The sequence below is a fragment of the Antechinus flavipes genome, chromosome 2 (assembly GCF_016432865.1).
Source record: "Antechinus flavipes isolate AdamAnt ecotype Samford, QLD, Australia chromosome 2, AdamAnt_v2, whole genome shotgun sequence".
Classification (NCBI taxonomy): Eukaryota; Metazoa; Chordata; class Mammalia; order Dasyuromorphia; family Dasyuridae; genus Antechinus; species Antechinus flavipes.
The window spans coordinates 277,831,079-277,850,774 of NC_067399.1; the positions used below are offsets into that span (position 1 = coordinate 277,831,079).

At 31.9% G+C, this 19,696-nt stretch overlaps 1 protein-coding gene across 5 annotated transcripts in view; it reads left to right on the forward strand.

Moving 5' to 3' along the window:
* The window catches only part of CTDSPL2 (CTD small phosphatase like 2), a 99,279-nt gene extending 80,012 nt beyond the window's left edge, over positions 1-19,267 (forward strand). For all 5 annotated transcript variants that reach the window (XM_051977242.1, XM_051977240.1, XM_051977238.1 and 2 more), the window contains 5 exons: positions 9,949-10,011; positions 10,115-10,194; positions 14,784-14,910; positions 16,287-16,382; positions 17,151-19,267. In XM_051977242.1, coding sequence (XP_051833202.1) covers positions 9,949-10,011; positions 10,115-10,194; positions 14,784-14,910; positions 16,287-16,382; positions 17,151-17,216 — 432 coding nt within the window. In that variant the 3' untranslated portion in view covers positions 17,217-19,267. The remainder of the gene's footprint in view (positions 1-9,948; positions 10,012-10,114; positions 10,195-14,783; positions 14,911-16,286; positions 16,383-17,150) is intronic.
* The last annotated feature ends 429 nt before the right edge of the window (positions 19,268-19,696 follow it).

Here is a 19,696-nt window from a genome sequence, read left to right on the forward strand (position 1 = left end):
CCCTAAATATAAAAAAACTAATTTTTTGTTGGTCAGTATTTTTAAATTGCTGTGATATAGTTTTAGAATCTGTGGTTATCTAAAATAGTTATTTTAATTATGGTATTGTATGTTTTGTAGTCAGTGATTTGTTTAAGGCTTTGTAAATAGATACATATTCCTCATCTGTATTTCTGATAGAGATCATTGATGGTATGGGGAAAAATTGTCTGCATTTGGTTTGGGAGTTCAAATTAAATTTATATACATCTTGAAAACTATGAAGCACTATAAGGTGATAATATTAAAAGTGGATTAACCTTCCCTGAGTATGCACTAGTTAATGGTCGTGGGAAGGGAAAAAATATACCTCAGGTGTAATGCTTAATAGCAGGAAAAAGGCTGCCTAATCTGAGGAGGGGGAAGCTATTGCTATTTACACATAATACATGATCAGAAATTGATTAGTTGTTTACTCAGTCATAATTGGATCCTTCATTGGTTGAATTAAATAGACATTGGTCCAGAAATTGCTAAACCTTTACAGCATGGAGTGATCACAAGATCTATTTTATCAACTGCTTCAAGTGCTACTTTATTGAACTTGATATTAGAATAACTCTTAGGTGTTATGGCAACCTTTTTTAATTTGAAAAAGGTAAAAAAGGGAAAGAGGTAAAAGCTGAATGTAAAGAGAACTATCTGAGATCCTGTGAGGGTTTGTTTGGTTTTTAAACTGATGTTCCTTAGGTCTGGCAAAATGAAACTTTGTTTAAAGTTACAAATAGATAAACTAATTTTGAAACAGTTGGTATTGGTTTTGGTTAGTATGTTTCCAGAAAAGAAATGTTGAGATGAATGTCATAGGAGAGTGGCTTGATTTTTCTCTCTTTGTGATTGACTATGGTTTTTATTAGATTTGTAGTAAAATAAGGTTCTGATTTGAAAAACTTGAGTTAATGTTGCTTTGCATTGTATGTTGACCTTCTAGAATATTGTAATTTTTGATGTGTGTGTTTTTTTTAGTGGTGAAATAGTGAATGTGGAAAGTAGAGGAGTTTGACTCTCTCCCCCTCCCCCAATTTCTTTTCTATGTTTCATACATCTGAATTGAAGTCTCTTTTCTCTCTTACCATTTCTGCTTTAACTGCCTTCCCCCCCCTCCTCCATCTTGTTTATAAAGTTCAGATTATACCATGTGAATATGGATGTTGTGTCATATTTTGGCATATAAGTAATGACTGCAAAAAAAAAAAAAAATCTGAAGATTGCTTTCCTGTCTCAATGTAACCCTAAGGATATTTGGTTTTTTAGACATTCTTAAAGAGATTTTCCTTCGAATTGAGTGTGTACTAAGTAAGGAGCTTTCAAATTTGAAAAAATAAATATTCTGTCCTGAAGTAGGAGCAGTGAGTTGGAGACTTGATTCTTTAAAAAGTTGGAGAGGTTGCCAGCCTTTGAATGGTAACTATTTTAGTTACCACTTCATGTGTAGAGTTCCCTTTGAAAATATTTTCAGGATATTCATAGTGACCATTCTGTACTTTCTCTTGATTTTTTATAGTTTTGATGTAGTCAGGCTGTCTGCTTTTGAAATACCTAGTTTTTTAGTTACCAGTTTGGAGAAATCTTTGGGCTAGGGTTCCCCACAATTTTCAGACCAGCAAGCTCCCTTTAAACAGGGAATGATGTCTTTTAAACTTTCAGTGGTGTTGTCTCCATCTGCTGGCAAAGAAGAAAATATACACAAGGGTGTGAGATGATCTAAGAGAATTTGGAGAAACCACATTATTAGGTAAGATATAACTTAAATATTTAACAACTATAATACGTAGCCCATTAGAAATAAGCAACATGGAAATTTGTTAAAAATTTTATATTGGAGGGATATGCCTTTGCATATAAATCAGAAGTTTGTTTGAAATTAAATAGTACTGAAATACAACTAAATTCTTCATCTGATTTAGATTCTTAAAGCTGTATTAATATCGTAGATTGCTATTTGAAATTAGTTTTCTTTTATTCTTGTTCTAAGTTTATTATATCCAAACTCTATATATTGCCTTGTATTTAACTTTATCCATACACTTTCTTTCCTTCTTTTCTTCTCCAAAAGGGGTTATTAAAAAATGTTATTTAAAAAGATGTTAAAACAAAAGGAAGTAAAATACACATTTTCATCAAAGCTTTTATTCAGAAGTAGAGACAGGAATAGTTCCATAGCCATCATGCTAGCAGACTTCATTAGTCTTTTCAGAAGTAGTCTTGCAGCCCATTATCCTTAGGAAAATCTAAAATGGCTATTAACATTTAAAAATTACTCTGCCCTATGTTCTTTTCTTTTGTGGTAGATTAGTAGGAGTATATTTCAGGTTGTTTCTTTTTTTTCTTTTTTAAACTAGAATTGACTAGCAGGGTGATGTTTAGTAGCAAATAACAGCCTAACTAAGATCTTTAACTTTAAAGAGTCCTTAATTCTCCTTCCAGAGAGCAAGAGACCTTTATGGTCCGTTTCAAATATAAATACCACACATGTGCTACTGACAGTACTGTGGGCCAGCTCAGCTTTAAGTCAATCAAATTGAAGAATTATTATTAACATGTATGGAATAAAAACCACTCAGAATTAAACCTGTATTTCTCTTTTTAAAGTCAGAGTGTGGAGCACACCAAGGCAAAAAGTAATACAGGGTTTTGTTTGGGTGGGTCTTCATGTTTTTTTCTTAAATTCAGGATTTATTGTTTTTTTTTCAAAAACCAGATTACCTACCTAGTTAGTAATTGGAAAATGTGCTTATTCATAATTATATAAATGCATTCAGTATCTGGAAAATGGAAATGCATGTTCAATTCCAAAGCACATATTTATATTTAACTTAGATTGGCACATTATCAGGAAATCCATCTCGTGGTGTTACTCAGTTAAGAGGTCTCCACTGTATTTAGTTTCTGTTCCTGCAGATCCACCAATTCAAGACTCTAGGTCATCTCACTCCCTCTTCCATCCAGAAGATGACTTCTGTCCACAAGCAGGATTGATTGATAAAGACAGATTTTTCAATCAGCTTTTGAGCTGAACCACCTCCTCAATGACCTTCCTCTCTCTCCATCAAGAACTGGAGCTCTGTTTTTTGAAGATGTATTACAGCTATTTAGCCCAATCATGTGGCTGATTGAAGAAAAAAAGAAGATGCCTCATATGTTCTACCACAGTGCAACCAAAGCTAACTGTGTTGTCCAACTTCTCATTCTGTAAAGTGTGGCAGGGGCATCAGAAATTTTGGGCTCTGTTCTCCAATGAGACTTTAGCCAGTGGCTTTCTGAAGAACAGTAAAACCAACAAACTTTGGGTCAGCTGTCCAGAAATCAGATTGTGGTAAGCACATTCAAGGAGAGATAGGATCCAATAGGGAGCTACTTGCTAAGAGGAAGCTTTTATTCTTGAATTCATCTATTTTGTTAGAAGAAGTGACTTTGGGGTTAAAGTTGGGGTAAAGGGAGGGACTGGGAGCCACACTCAACAGAGTTAACTTCTTATTCTTTGCTCTATGTAGTGATTGCCTCTTGAGCATAAACATCTTACAATTTGGAATAATTTTGATAACAGTATAGTAGATAAGAGTGATTGGCCTTTGTTTCTTCTCTGTAGTCACTCCTATTAGGATTGGTTGTTTTATTTTATTTTTGCTTAAAGAGAATGCACTATAGTCCAAAGATATACCATAGATTGAGGATTTATAAGATGTCTACAAGGATTTTTTTGCCTCTGTTTCATTCTGTGATTAATGATTAAGTGAAATTTGACCAAATAGCATTTTGTTGAAGGCTTGCAGATTTTAATTGAAATATAAATGTCTAATAATGGATTATTAATTTAAATTAATTTTGTAAACAAATGTTCAGGTCACGGAAATGACATTTCAAACCATGAAAAATGACAGTAAGGAAGAAATGAATATTTCAGTGGAACAAACTTTCTGAAGTTAATTATAGCTAATTTTAGGGAAAACAAGATTTTCCTATATTTACTTAATAATTATTGATGTTGAAATTTTTTGTTTCATCTGTGTTTTTTAACTTTCATAATTATTTGATTGCATGAGTAAAACAAATCAAGCCATGGCACATCTTTTTAAAATCAATATGATACCCAATCTACTCAAAGATAAAAGTATTTATAAATGTTAGGCTTTTTCCCTTTAAAAAATGTTTTTGTAGAAGATTATTATTTTTGAAAGAATCTGTCTTTTAAACGTAATGACACCTATGGCAGTAGCACCTTGTGTGAGACTTTTTTACTATTAAATTTGTTTAATGTTTTGCTTATTTGGAACCTTTGTGATTAACTATATGCTATAAAAAATGTTTTCTTGGTTTCATTAAAATCTATTTTTTAAAATTCTAAATTATTTAGGTTCATAATATAAATTTCATTTTAACCTTCATAAGCAGAAAAGATTTTCAATTACAGAGTTATCTGGGTTTTGACATTTATTTTTCTGGCATATTTATACACCCTAGATTAATCTTCTATTGTCATTTTCTCATATCGACAGTTCCTCCACTCCAGACTAACTACTGTATTAAGACCTCTGAATAGTCTTCTATGCCAGTGTTTTGGGTTTAGCCTACATTACTAAGCTCCCAAAAAATTATGCCTACTTAAAAAAAAAAAATCACTTTAAGCTTTTTAGAAAAAACCTGCTCATTAGTGTAGTAGTTTTACTTTTTTTTTTTTTTTGTGATTGGGGCTGTTTACTTTAGCTCTATGGGATCTCTTTTGCATCCCATCTGTCCATCTGAGTTAATTTTTAATTGCCTGAGGTGACTATTTCATACCAGGGTTTATGTAATTGACAACATTGATCAGTCATATTAATTATTAATATCTCCAGTATTTCAATATCCTGCTTATTTTACTTTAATATCAGTTACCCATGTATGTATTCACCTAGAGATTGTTTATGCTCTTGTTAAAGTCACTTCTTCCCGCTCCCTTCTCTCTCATCTTGCCAATATTTGCTAGTTTTTATTTCTAATAAACCTTGAACCTTGTTGAATCTCATAGAACTTGTAGTTAAACTTTGTAGAAAAATTATGTAGAAATTAAATTTCATTTAAAGTTTTTTAGGCATGTCGGCTAGACTTGCTAGTTCTGTTTGAAATATTTTCTGTGACAGTTTCTCTGTGACAGAAATTATTTTTGGCTGGCTAATTCTTTAGCAGATATTGGTAGCCATATTGCTTGAAATCCAACCATTGTCAGGTAGACTAATGAATTTGAGTTTAAACAGGACAGACATCAACGTATTCTTTTAAAAATCTACTAAAACTAGTTTTAATGACCACCATTATTATAGCAATCAGTTCTACATAACTCTTAAGTCCATATCTCAGTTGACATCTTATTACTAATATTCTTTTACTGATATAAACACAACAAATGACATTGAACCAGAAGTCCTGTCTAACAGGAGCCTTCAGAAACTCCTGTCCTCTTAACAATCAAATCTATTTAATGAAAATGTCTTTTTGGGGAAAAAATGTACAATAACTGTTTCTTAATAGTATTAGCTGTTAATAAAATGTGACATTTTCCCACATGTGTTGACTTTTATTGGGGATGGAATAAAAATATTTTGAAGGAAGCAGTTTCTATGGGAATTGGTGGGCTGTGACTGTAATTAAATTCCCGTCCTGAGACATGACCTCAGCTTCTTTTGGGAAAGGATAACATCGTTTCAAAGAGATGTAAATTAGAAGTAGTTGGATAGAATATGAACTGATGAGTGAAAAAGAGTGTCAGAAAATAGCAAGAAGCCAATCAACTGAAGCTCAGGGTTAAAATAAGTGAGAGAAAACAAATAGATGTTAGTACTCTAGGGGTATGAAGCATTTAGAGGCCATGGACCTAATATATGTACACAGAATTGTTTTTCTTTTTGTGATTAACCTATGCGAATTAGAGTTTAATAAATGGTTACAGTCTCAAACATTGTCTCACAAATCCAGGTGTGCCTCTCCTTCCAAATTCCTTCCTTAACTAGTTCTTATTCATTGATGACCAATAATACTTACCTTATTTCTGTATCTTTCTGTTGTTGTCACCAGGTATATCTGTTCATGCTTTAAACAAAGCCTGCTATTTGAAGCCTCTATCTCTTCCCATGCTCTTCCTGATTTCTGTTCTATCCTTCTGTGTTTAAAGATCTTCTATGATCTCATTCAACAATCCAACTTTTTCCCCCTTAACTCTTCTTTTATATCCCCTCACTTCCTATTCACTTATTTCAAACCTATATCCTCTACAAAATCATGTGTTGCCATCTAACCTGATCTAACGTTTTGAAGCATCTCAACTCACAACCCAACCAACACTCCACCTCTTTTCATAAGAAACACTTTAACCCCCTTTCCTCTTCTCCACCTCTTTCCTACCTTCAGTAATATGCAAAATCCCTAAATTAAAAAATACAATCTATAATTTTGAAAAATTTGTCGAATTTAAAGTTGATCCTGCTATATTCTAATAGTCAAAGGGAATATACATTTGTACGGCTTTCCCAACAGAGATTGCAAAAATTGACTTTATTTTTTAAAAATTTGAAGTCACTATTACATGGATCATTGTCAAAAATGTCAACTCAAGAACAGGGACTGAGTTTGTTTTAATTTTTGTATCTAGAACAGTGCCTGACATAGTAGGCCCTTGAAATAAAGTTTTGTTGATTAATTATCTGAACATCTGAACATTATCCATAGATTCCTCTTTTAAGGATGTATACTAACTATAGTGAAGCTATGATAAGTAATTATATCTAAGGTCAAAAAAAAAAAAAAAGAAAGCTCAGTTGATATTGTAGAATTGAATGATCCATCTGAAATATTTATATTTGAGAATTTTTTGCACAAAATTTTGTTCAATAATTTCTAAGTTTAATGCTGTACTATGTAAAAAGTATAAATAAGAGCATTTCTGTCTATCACCTTTCAGGCAGTTCATCCATTGCCAGCATAACACATATATAAAAATTTGAAAAAAAAATACTGATTCAAATGTAAAGCTGAAAAGGTTTTTTGGTTTGTTTGTTTTTAACCGAATGCAGGTAACAGCAGAGAGGTTTTGTAGGACATTGTTATGTTACTGTCAGAGAGAATGTAATTAAGAATGCTGGTTGAAGTTATTGGCTACGTGGTCAATGTTACCAGAGATCTATTAATAGTAAGAAGATTCTTGGTTCATCATGAGATAATTTTGTTAGTACAATCTGTAATATCAGAAAACAAGTGATTTTAACCATCTTCTTGTTACTAAAATATACTCTAGTAATATTGAGCTTGAATAGAGAACATACTATACTGGAGAGTTGGCATAATGATTGGTACATAGTAAACATTAAATAAATACTAGTTGACTGAATTGACCGGGAAGGGGGGGGGGGGGGAGGGAGAGGGCTGTATTTCTTAGAACAGATTGAACAGTGATTTGAATTTGCTAAAATTCTAGTAAGAGACCATTTCAATTTTCTACATTTTGAGTGGCACTTTTTTTTCCTAGGTGATTATTTAGACTGAAAATAGATAATATATTTCCTCACTGATGTCCATCCTTCTACAAATAAGGTCTGAGGGAATGGAACAGGATGTTTTAGTTAATGGTGATAAGGCATTATCAGCAAAAGTCTGATTTGTTGAGAGGCAATAAAGAATGGGATGTGACATAACTAAGATGAATATGTTTTTGGACTACACGGTAGATATCTAAGCCTAAGGTATGGGAGTAGAGAGAGAAGTGTAAAGGTTGATATAAAATACTTTAACCCTGCTCTCCAGGTTTGTTTGTTTTTTTCTGGGGGCGGGGCAGTAATGTTAGCTATTTGTACAGATAAGAATTCATAGTGAGGGAAGTAGATGTAGAATAGGATTAAATGTGTTTGCCTTGAAAGCTTTAGCCAACTTTTCCTGTTATTTTAGACAGTAATGAGAGAGAAAAAATGAGGCCACAAATATAAAACTAGTAATTAAATATTAGGACTTTTGTGGTTAAGACAGATGACTGTGAAGGGCAGAGGGGAAAATGAAAAGTAGTAGGGAAAGGAGGATAAAATCCAGATGAGATATCATATTTGACTGTTGAGAAACAAGTAAATCTATTTCTTCATATTTAGAGCATGAATATAAATAATCTGTAGTAATTATTAGATCAGAGAAGTAGTTATACTAATGAAGTCGTCCACTCATTTAATTTCATGGATTTCAGTAATATATCACTGTAGTTTTCGAATATATGATTCGTCTTTTCATAGTGAGAAAATGGCAATTTACCTCAAAACCTTTGTCATCACCTTAGTTCAGCATTTGGTGCAACACATCTAGGTGTTTTATGTTTTATGAATTTAAATGAAATTTTAAAAGTTCCTAGATAAAACATTTTTGCATAACTACAAAGTACAAATAGTCAGTTGTCCTAAGAACTCATCTCAACTTTTAGGGTACTATTTCATTTGTTGATTCAACAACTATTTATTGACGACCTATACCCTATAAGATAGTTGTAGTCACCTTGCAAGTGCCAAAGTAATAAGACACAAAGTTTGTAAACATTGAAAGATTCTTTCCATTTAAAATAATCCTTTCCAGTTTTTGAGGAAACCTATGAAATAATTTATTACATATACAAAATCTGACACAGTGAGAAATTTATGCTGTATTCAGCATTTCTACTTTTTATTGACTTTGCAGTTATCACTTTTTCTTATTTAACACAGTAAATGCTAAGTAAAGTTTTGTGGGGTTTTTTGGTGGGGGGGTTATTGTTACCAATAACTGATTTTTAGGATCTCATCTTTTCGGATAAGTTCCAAAGGCTTTCTCTTTTTTACAACACTGGCAAAGAAACCTCTTCATCCTGCCTGTGTCATGAGATGATCCTAGATGTTCAAAGACTATGCCAGTAAAGTATTAAGTATAGGTGATAGAATGAATTCCAATAAATTCAGAACACATTGCCAAATTGGATATAAAGTGATGAATTATTTTGATCCCAAGAACTCCCCCAAATCATCATATAAAGGGATTACATTCTCTATTGTTGAAGGAGACTCACAAAATTAGAGTACCTGTAAGAATTAATCAATGAATTGACAAATTTTGGGGAAATTGTATGATAGCCCCTCATAAAGCCACATTAGAAAAAAATATTTCAGGGAAGGGAGAAGCTTGTTGAATTTCCATGGCTCTTGGGTGTTGTGTATTCATATTAAGCTATTTTTAGTGTGGGCAAAGAGGGAAAAAAAAGTTGTGCAAGGTACCCCATAGCCTTTTTTAATATTAATAGTAATGGGGTTATAAGTACTGTGATATATATAACTAACTTGCTTTTCTGGGCCTGCAAGTAATCTAACTATGTTAATGTAGATACCACTTCTGAATTATATATTAGAAAGATAACATTAAAGTTTCTGAAATATTTTTGGTTAAATACATCAGTATAGATAATCCCCTTTAATTCAACTTAGCCAATAACATAAAATATTATTAGCAAGTAATTGTCAAGAAGAAATGCCAAATATTTATTGAGGATGGTCATTGAGACAGGTCAGCTAGAGATCTACACAAAGACTCTCTTATAGTTGGATGGAAACTACCTGGCTGGAAGATGGAGCTAATTGGTGGATCAGAATCTGAGGGAAAACTTCCATTTTTAGTTAAAATGTTTCATTAAATTATTTTCTAATTCTTTATAGTGTGTGCTACTGTTTTAACTATTCAACTATTGAGTAAAATGGTTATAGCTATTGTTACTCTTTCAAAAGTAACTTCGCTTATTTGATATATAGTTACTTTCCAACTTTTATTTTATGGGTGTTTATTTTGGTTATGACATCATTAACTGTTTGAATCTTATTACTGAGCTGTTTTCATGCCTTATGTAATCATCTACTTAAGCCCTTCTTTGTGTTACTCTAGGTTTATGTGCGATTAAGACCGTTCTTCAGGGAATTCCTGGAACGTATGTCTCAAATTTATGAGGTAAAAATGCTTAAATTGATTACCTTTTTGTTTGATTTTATTCAGTATAATACCCATATTTAGATCATGTATAATGATTACTTCTTTTCCCCTGAATTTGTAGATCATTCTTTTTACTGCTTCTAAGAAGGTGTATGCAGACAAGTTACTGAACATACTAGACCCTAAAAAGCAGCTGGTCAGGTAAATTTGATTAAAAATAGTGGAAATGTCTGTCACACTGATCTATGAAATTACTATTAAAAGTCTGATTCTATTTCATTTTTAATGGCCACTTTGTAAGACGGCTATGTTTATGGATTTGTATTTGTGGAATGAATGAAAATAATTTACTTAATTCCTCGAAGTCTTTAAGCAACTCTGATAATGTAATAACCCCAGACAGACTTTCTTTTCAGGCTACAAAATGTATATATTTACTGGGACATCTGTATATTCCATTTCTTTGGGAGAAGGGAGCTGGGGAGGAGAGAGAATTTTCATTTGTGTGCATGATGTTTTCACTACATGTCCCTGAGCTATTGAATGCATGCTGTCATCTTTTACACTGAGCAAAATTAAGTTTTCTTTGGCAGAAAAGATCAAATTAATCTTTTTGCTTCTTCAGAAATAAGTTTATCCTTTAATAAGAAATAGTAAGTGAATTTGGTTTGATTCAGTAATAATTTTTTATTACTGAATACAGCATAAAATGTTTTTATCAGTCACAAAGTTTCTGTCACAAACAAATCACTCTCCTTAGGTCTTTGTCTTCTGTCCCGAACCACCAAGTATGAAATGTTCCTGGTTAGGTGCGAGTGTTGGCACAATTAGAAAGAGTTTCAAAGTTAGTTATGGTATATTCTATACTTTTAAATAGGTATGATTCAAAAGGCATTAAAATAAGTTATTTATAGACTTGGGTATTTAGCTTTAGCTTTTGTGCAAGCAGCTGCTTTCTGATATTGCCCAAGTTTTCAGATTTTTCCCACTTAAAAATGTGTGGATTTAGTTTTCTGAGGAGACTATGTTGTATTGTTTTTTGCTTTGGAAATTAACTAATTGCTCATCTTTTTATATGGAGGCGTATGACAGAGGGAAAAACATTGGCTCCGAGATTCAAATCCTGTCTCTGAAACGCCTTTTGTAACCTTGGACAAGTCATTTAACCTCCGTAGATCTCAGTTTCCTCCTCTGTGATAAAAGGGGGTAGTACTAAATGGTTCCAAACCTATGACTGCAATTTTAGAACCTATATATGTAGTTTGACTTGTTTTAGAAACAAGTAAACTTCATTTTACCTCCTTAACTTGAAGTTACAGGAGCAAAGATAGTTTGTAACCTGCCCCTTTGGCATTTATTCTTCACAAAAATAGATTAGAGTTTAATAATACTTTGTTTTTCTTTGAAAGTAATAATAGTGTGCAAGTATATTATATCATGAATCAAGCTGAAGTAATTGACACTGAATTGACTTAAAGCATGAGCCATTATTCTTTCATTAACTTAGATCTGATTTGTGTAGGTAGCTTATAATAACCAGCATTAAATTAGTAATCTAAATTGTAACCTTCATTAAAATTCTTCTTAACACATTCATTTTGCTGTTTACATTGATCTGCTTAAAGATATTCAGTTTTGTTCTGGAAGATTTTGTAGGAAAAATTATTTCAGTGACAGACTGGTTACAATTAGTAATTGTTATTGAGGATAGTCAGTCTTTTGTCAGTGACTAGACAAACTCCTAGAATCTTTTATAACCTCTAATTGAAAATGTATGCAGGCATACCCCAGAGATATTGGAGCTTCAGTGTCAGACCTCCATAAAGGGAATGTTACAATAAAGCAAGTCACATGAATTTTTTTGGTTTCCCAGTACACGTGAAAGTTATGTTATCCTATACTATAGCCTTTTATGTGTGCTTTAGTATTAGATCTTGGGAGGAGGGGGAGGGGAGAGAGAGAGAGTAAGTGTGTGCGTGTGTGTGTGCACATACCTTAATTAAAGAATACTTTGTTTAATAAAAATGTTAACTATCATCTGAGCTTTTAGCAAGTTATATTTTTGCTAGTAAAATGTCTTCTGTGTTGATGGCTGCTGACTGATCAGAGTGGTGGTTGCAGAAGGTTGGGATGGCTTTGGCAATTTCTTAAAATAAGACAGCAATGAAGTTTGCCTCATAGATTGACTCTTCCTTTCATGTGAATACTCACAAGCCATTATAAGCTAATTAATTGGCCTAATTTCAGTGATGATGTCTCAGGAAATAGGGAGAGATGGGGTAAGGACCAGGTTCCTGGAGTAGTCAGAACACACACCAACATTGCCTGTTTTATAAAGGCACTGTTTGTGGCCCTCTAAAACAAGTGTAATAATAACATTAAAGCTCATTAGTCACAGATGATTATTTAATAATGAAAAAAATTGAAATATTTAGCAAGAATTACCAAAATGTGACATAAACAGTATCTATGAGCATGTGCTGTTAGAAAAATGGTGCTGATAAACTTGTTCAATGCTTGCCACAAACTTTCAGTTTATTTTTTTAATGCAATATCTATGAAACTTAATTCAAAAAGATATACTTGTTTAGAAATACAAAATTTTTTTTTTTTTAATTAAATTCAATTTCCAATAAAATGATTCAGAATAATGCTTGTTACTCAAATTCACTGGGGGAAAAAAAGAATATTTTACAGTATTTTGCATATAAATATTCACTTGCATGTACTGTCTTCTGTCTTATTTGAGGGAATTTGCTGCTATTAGAAAAGGGAAGTATAATAACATTTACATTAATATACTATGTGCCTCCTAATATCTGTAAATTATATAATGTGCCTCCTAATATCTGTAAATTATATATTTGTAGAAATTAAATCAGAGACTTTGTGTACTAGAAAAGATCCTATGATCATCTTGTCTAGCTTCTTTTGAAACAGAATTGTATTTAAATCTTCTGAAGACTATAATCATCACAATGATTTAATGTTACAGTATTCTTACTATCTGCTGCAGAAATCTTCTAAAATACTTATTCAATGCCTTATTGATATGTATATGTATATAATTGTTATTAAATTTAGCATTTATTTCACAAATTGTTACAATTTGACCAGCTTTAAAATTGACTTTACCCGTATATAGCTATTGTATTACAAATATAAAGAAAATACTAGTTATGTCATATAAAGAAAAATACTTGTTGAAAACCCTAGAAATTGGCTTACTTTTTTGATTCTGCAAAAGGAGGATTTCACCCATATTTTTTCAGGAACACCAGAAGTCACACAAAGCATAGTATTTAACAGATTTGTTAAAGATAATCTTGGATGTTTGTATTTCTAGTTTCTCTATTACCTTTTAATCTTTTCCTATTTCCCTGTCTCTGTCTGTACCTCAACTAAGGAAAGAAAAAATATTCTTAATGGTATCAGTTCTATCTCTGTTTTTTTTCTAAAAGGTTAAGATTTGAATTTTGTTTTTGCCTTTTGCTTGTCATGCTGTTAAAAATTGACTGTTTAATAACAGTGAATATTATCTGATCAAGTTGAGGAAAATATATTCGGTAGGCTTTTGAATTAATAAGCAAAAAAAAAAAAATACTAAGTGTTAGGAGAACTTTTGGAGCATGCTCAGGAGAGACACCTATAAGCAAAGGGATTGGTTTTGACCATCAGCTTATTGGGATTAGCATTTTCTCTATAAAACAGAAGAGATGTGGGATATAGAAAATGTCCCTTTCCTTAAGTTTGTGAGTTTAAAACTAGAAATAGGTCCTTGAAAGATTCTGTGATGGGATTAAGACACAAGGAAGCCAAATAGCATCTCTTGAGGCATAGAATGGAAGACTAAAAAGGTTTTAAAATTTGACAGAAATGTCATAAAAATATCTTATGTCAGAAAAACAAAGAAAAACTTTGAGAATTAGAGAGAAATGACAATATAAGAAAAAAACACATAGTAATACCAAAATCCTGGTATACTTGCAATCCTTTATTATGCTTACAGGGTATTTTCGTTGTTAATTAGTATCCAGCATATTGGTTAAAAAAGAGTTGAATTTTAATACTTTGATCAAAAGTCATCTTTTGCTCTATCCCTGTTTTTCAAATAATCCCACACTCATACTCAAATAAAGGAAGTAGGGGAATTGGGCAGAAAAGTTGAAATGATGGAATGTTTTGGCCTCAACGCTTTTTCTTAAATTGTAAGAGAAACTTTTAAAAAACAGAACAAAACCTTTTTTTAAATGCCAACACAGAAACATTCCTTCTTATATTTTCTATTCTGGCATGTACAGGGATAGGGAGTGTGTCCTACTGGTTAGATCAAAGGACTGGGAGCCAGGAGGATCCTGGGTTCCAATGCGGGGCTAACCACTGACTTACTGTGGGACCTTGGGCAAGTCACTTGACCTCCTTGTGCCTCAGTCATCCCAACTGGAAAATTGATTAAAAAGCAGGACCTCGCTGACAACCAGATGCTGCATCTGAGCTGAGCTTTCCTGGGTAAATAAATTACAAAAACAATTTACCAAGTTTTTTTAATCCCTTTTTTTAATTTAAACTTTAAAGCAGTTTGGGACAAAGGCATGGTAATATTTACATAAAAGGTTTAACTAATTGCTTGGCATTTTGATGGTAAAAAAGATGGCCCACAGGAAAAAGCCCTTATTTATATTTCATTATTTCCTAAGATGGGATAGAAGAATTAAGGTTTTAAAATGTATGTGTTTTAGTCTGTATTCTTTTTTAGATTCTCTGACATATCTATATTTTTTCCTACCTAGGCACCGACTTTTCCGTGAACATTGCGTGTGTGTACAAGGAAACTACATAAAAGACTTAAACATCCTTGGAAGAGATCTTTCAAAAACCATCATAATTGACAATTCACCACAAGCCTTTGCCTACCAGGTAGGTCTAAAATTTGCTAGACTGAGATTGGGGAAAATCTATTTGGAAGGGTACTTGACAAATTGGGGAATATTTATCTAGAGTAGAAGACAGTTGTGCAAGAAAACATAAATTTTATGAGTTTCTTGGGTTGGAAATTGTCATTTTAGTTCAATTTAAAAGGGTTGTAATGTAAATTTAAAAGAGCTAAGTTGATATTGAGAAAATTAGCTTTCATAAAGACCCTAAGGATTTGAAGATGAAGGAATTAAGGGATGTAAAGTTTATGTAATAGCCAATTATTTTGGCTGACTTGATCAACTTTAAAAAAGATGAAAACATTAACATTATCTGGACTATTTATTTTGATATTTGGAAACATTTGCCTAAGCAACTGTTTTAATTTTGTTAATATTACCTGGACGCATAGCTTTAATAGCGATAAATCCCTTAAAATAAATATTTTGAAACTTCCTTCTTTGTGATTCATAAATATCTATGCCATTCATATGTATGCCTTTATTCATAAATTTATTTTGATTCTTAAATATTATATATATATGTATATGTATATATAAAATTTCCCCAGCTCCTAACCCAAAATTTTTAACATTCATTTTTCACATAGTTCACAATTACGTATCTTGAAGAGCCTAAATGGCCTAACAATTTACATGCTTTTTAAATTATGACACACTTTATATTTTCTTACCCTCTTTCAACTAGCACTCAATTTAATATGAAAATCACTGATTCTTCATTATTTTTTATGTATCTTATGTGAAGTGCTTTTTGGATAATTTTTGGATTCTCAGTAGCTCAAAGATTTAATACTTATCAAATGGTTAATTTTTCTTCATATTCTAAGATCTAGAATAATAAATTTCCTATAATGCATATAAATATTTGTTTAATGAGTACATTTTTATTTGGGGGGAAATTCAGAAGGTAGCATGATATAGTAGAAGCAGCACTGGGTTTGGAGTAGGACCTGGATTCAGATCATGCCTTTGTGATTGATAAATCACACCCTAGGATTCCTAGGGCTTTTTGTTCCCTGTTACATAAGTGAATTGGATTAGAAAACCTCCATCGATTCTTCAATCTCTGTAGCTATGATCTAATTATTTATCATTATTATATTATAAATAATTTAACAGATTTGATAAACCACATTTGTTTGAGTAGAAGCTGTACTAAAAGTAAATTAGGCATAAATATTTAATCATGTGGGGCATTTAGCAATGTCAAATAACATAAAATTAATGTTTTCTTCCCTTTTAAAGGGTTCCTGTGAATCTATGAATAGTTCTTTAAAAATTTAGTTTGCTTTGAGCTTTTTTCCAAGTGAAGTCACATATTAATATAACATAATAGAACTGTATTTATCATTTTAGCTTTCTAATGGAATCCCTATAGAGAGCTGGTTCATGGATAAAAATGACAATGAACTCTTAAAATTGATTCCTTTTCTGGAAAAACTTGTAGAACTGGTGAGTATATCCTATCATACATCATTTTTTCTTCTTTATCTAATATTTGAATATTATTAGAACAAGACTTTGTTAACAAATAAATACTTTTTAAAGTTACTGCTCAACTTTTTTTTTTACTAAACTGGCCATTTCTATATTAGGAAAAACAGCATTTTACTGTATGGTGGCTAGGGGAAACTCTTCTTCCTTATTGCTCTTTTCAAAGCTTGTAAATAAGAAAATTGTGTTTATTTATCTTCAAGATAAATTAAATTCTAGATTGATTTGTCATATTAAATATTATTGTATAGTTTCTGCATTTAATAGAAAATTTTGTTTTAAAAGAGTATGGAATATTTTTTAATTACAAAACATGCTCAAAAACATGGGGGGGGGGAATGTGTGTAATTTAGTTATTTGCATAGAAACCAAAAATATTGATGCTTTACATAATTCAGAAATACATTTCTGAAACTGAGGTTTCTTCTGACATTTTACAGTTATTCATTTGAAAACTTAACTATGAAAAATAGAATTCTCCTAACTTCCACATTTCTCAGGCACCTTTGGCATGTATAATTGGAAAATTAACAGTGCTGCTTCTAAATATTAAAGCACAAATGATTAGATGAGGGAAGGCCATTTGCCATTTTCATTTTACATAATAAAATAATAATAAAAATTAGATAACTTCTAATAAAATAAAAGTTATAAAAACTTTACCTTCAAAGTTTTGTTCCTTTTATAGCTCACTGACTTCTAAACACACTCCTTTTTCTTTTGCAGAATGAGGATGTTCGACCTCACATCAGAGACAGATTTCGCTTGCATGACTTGCTACCCCCAGATTAAACAAGAAGATTTTTTTCAAATCACTGAAGGGGGGAGAAAATGCAGGACCCTTATGGACTAAAACAAAAACATTGCCATTACTGTTGAAATTTTGCATTTTTGTACCCCGTCTTGCTTTTCTTATCTTTGGTGCCCAACAATAATCAAGGGTTACAGAAAGAGACTTTATATATATATACATATATATCTATATATATCTATATATATATCTATCTCAGATTGAATACATACAGTAGGTAGGCTAGAACAGAAAAGTCTTTAGAACTAGTGCAACTCCAGTGAAATTTTTTTTATGTCCAGGACATCTGCAGTTTATAAAGAATTCTGTTTCTGCCACCAGCAGTTTGACCTGTAGAAACACAGGATTTTATGATAATAACAGAGATGAAAATGGACTTTTATTTTCTCTCTGTTTGGTGCTCTAAGTGGGTTTGTAGCCACTTTTCTGTTACTTTAAGATTCTCATTTCAACAGGAATGGCCAGTAAAAGTTGTTTTATTTTTCCTGTTAAGGTTTATAACCTTTTTACATTTTTGACCTGTATTAGAATAGAATTTCATTATGCATTCCTTTTAGTTGAGGCGCTTCATAGTTTTCTGGAAATAGCCAAATTTTAGTTTTTTATTATACAATTGAATGGCCGTTTTCCTGCTTTGTCTGCCTGCATACTGTATATTTGTTTAAAAATATTCTCTAGTTTTAGTCCATGTAAGTTTCATTTAGAAATACCTGCATTTATATTTTGTTTCTGTAATATTCTACTGTAGTTGAAATCTTTTCAAAAATCAAGAGACTGGTAGATAAGAATATATGAATGACTAATATTCAAAAGATTTAAACCATTGTGATGGCATGTATTCCAGATGAAAATACCTTGCAGTGGCACATAATGTGACTGGATAAGTCATACCTCAAACTATGCTGTGCACACAAATCTTTGAGGAGAATATGTTTGGTCAACTATTGGGCTTGATGCAATTTGGTTACTGCTGCCTTTGGTTTTCTCCAGGAATGAAGTATTCTGCACAGTTGCTCAGTATTTTCAGTTGTTTTGCATGGACTGGTAGTACCTCTGTTATACTATTGGTAACAATCAGTTCAAACCCTGTGTAACAGTCTCGGTACCTCACAGGAGCTCTGCACACTCCTGTGGTGCAGAGCACCCCCATGCTGCCAGTGCTGTGCATATGCTATCATAGTGGTTTTCTATGTTATATGGAAAGAGTCTTCAGGCCTTGGTTCTCTAATGCAGCTACCATAAGAGGTTGATATTTTTATAATGGTGTGTAATCTCCTTTTCAGGAGGCTTTTTATGGAAGGTAGAATTTGTAAAAGTTAGTATGCTTGGCCTCTCGACTGCATTAACATGCCATGGGCTCAGACTGTTTTTGTGTAAAGGATGTCAAAGAACGGCACTTTTTCTAAAGAGAAGTTTGATATTTTGTATGCTTGTTAAGAAAGTACAGTATTGGAAATTAAAGGTGGACAACTGATAATTGAGAAGTATGTCAATTAATTTTTTATGTATATTACCTGTTTACTTGTACAACTTTACTGTACAAATTACATGCAGCTTCATTTTCAAATGAGTCCTTAAAATAAGGAAATCTTTTTAGGAAAACATTTAATTTTTGTATTTTTTGATTTTAAAGGCATGAGTTATGTCAATTTTCAGTGTATTAATGAAGATTTTAACTTTTCATCAGGTTGAGTGTTTTCTTACTATATTATCTGTTGTGTATGTAGTTAGCACATTGTGTCACTGAACTGTTTAAAAATTTAGCATGTAGAAAAAGCCTGTTTTGTGGAAAATCTTTATTCATTAAAAAAAATCATGGCAGATTTTCTGCAAAAAAAGCGAAAGCATTTGCAATTCAGAATACTGATTTTTTTTTTGTATTTAAAGAAAGGTATTTTGCTTGCAGGAAAAGATACTACAGATTCATTTTAATGAGAATCTTTGAAATGTATTTATCTTAGGGCATCTGGGCATCTTTACGCTGTTTGTCTTCTGTCTTTATTGAAATAAAATGTACATAACATTACCTTTATATATGCTCTTGCAAGATTGTGAACCTGGTGATATTATTCCCTGTTGTTCTTTTTATTCTTAAGCAGCACAATCAAAGAAAGCCCTGTTGGGAAAAAAAAAAAGCTTCAAACTGACTAGCATGCATTGATATCGTTGCTGAAACGTTTGTAATTTTTAAATGAAGGATTTCTGTAAGGGCTTTCCAATAACAAAAGGGAAAAAATAGCTTAAACCTTGTGAACATTGAGCACTTAAAATAGGAATTTTTAACCACCTTCTATTCATGGTAAAACTATATGTTGTGTAGTAATACAGTAGGAAATACTTTAAAAATTATTAACCAATAAATCAAGCACAGTGAGTTACCATGAATAAATGACTCAAGGGAAATTTGGAAGGGCCTTTGAAAAATTCTATGGCCTGTTTAATATAATTTCCCCTTCAGTTT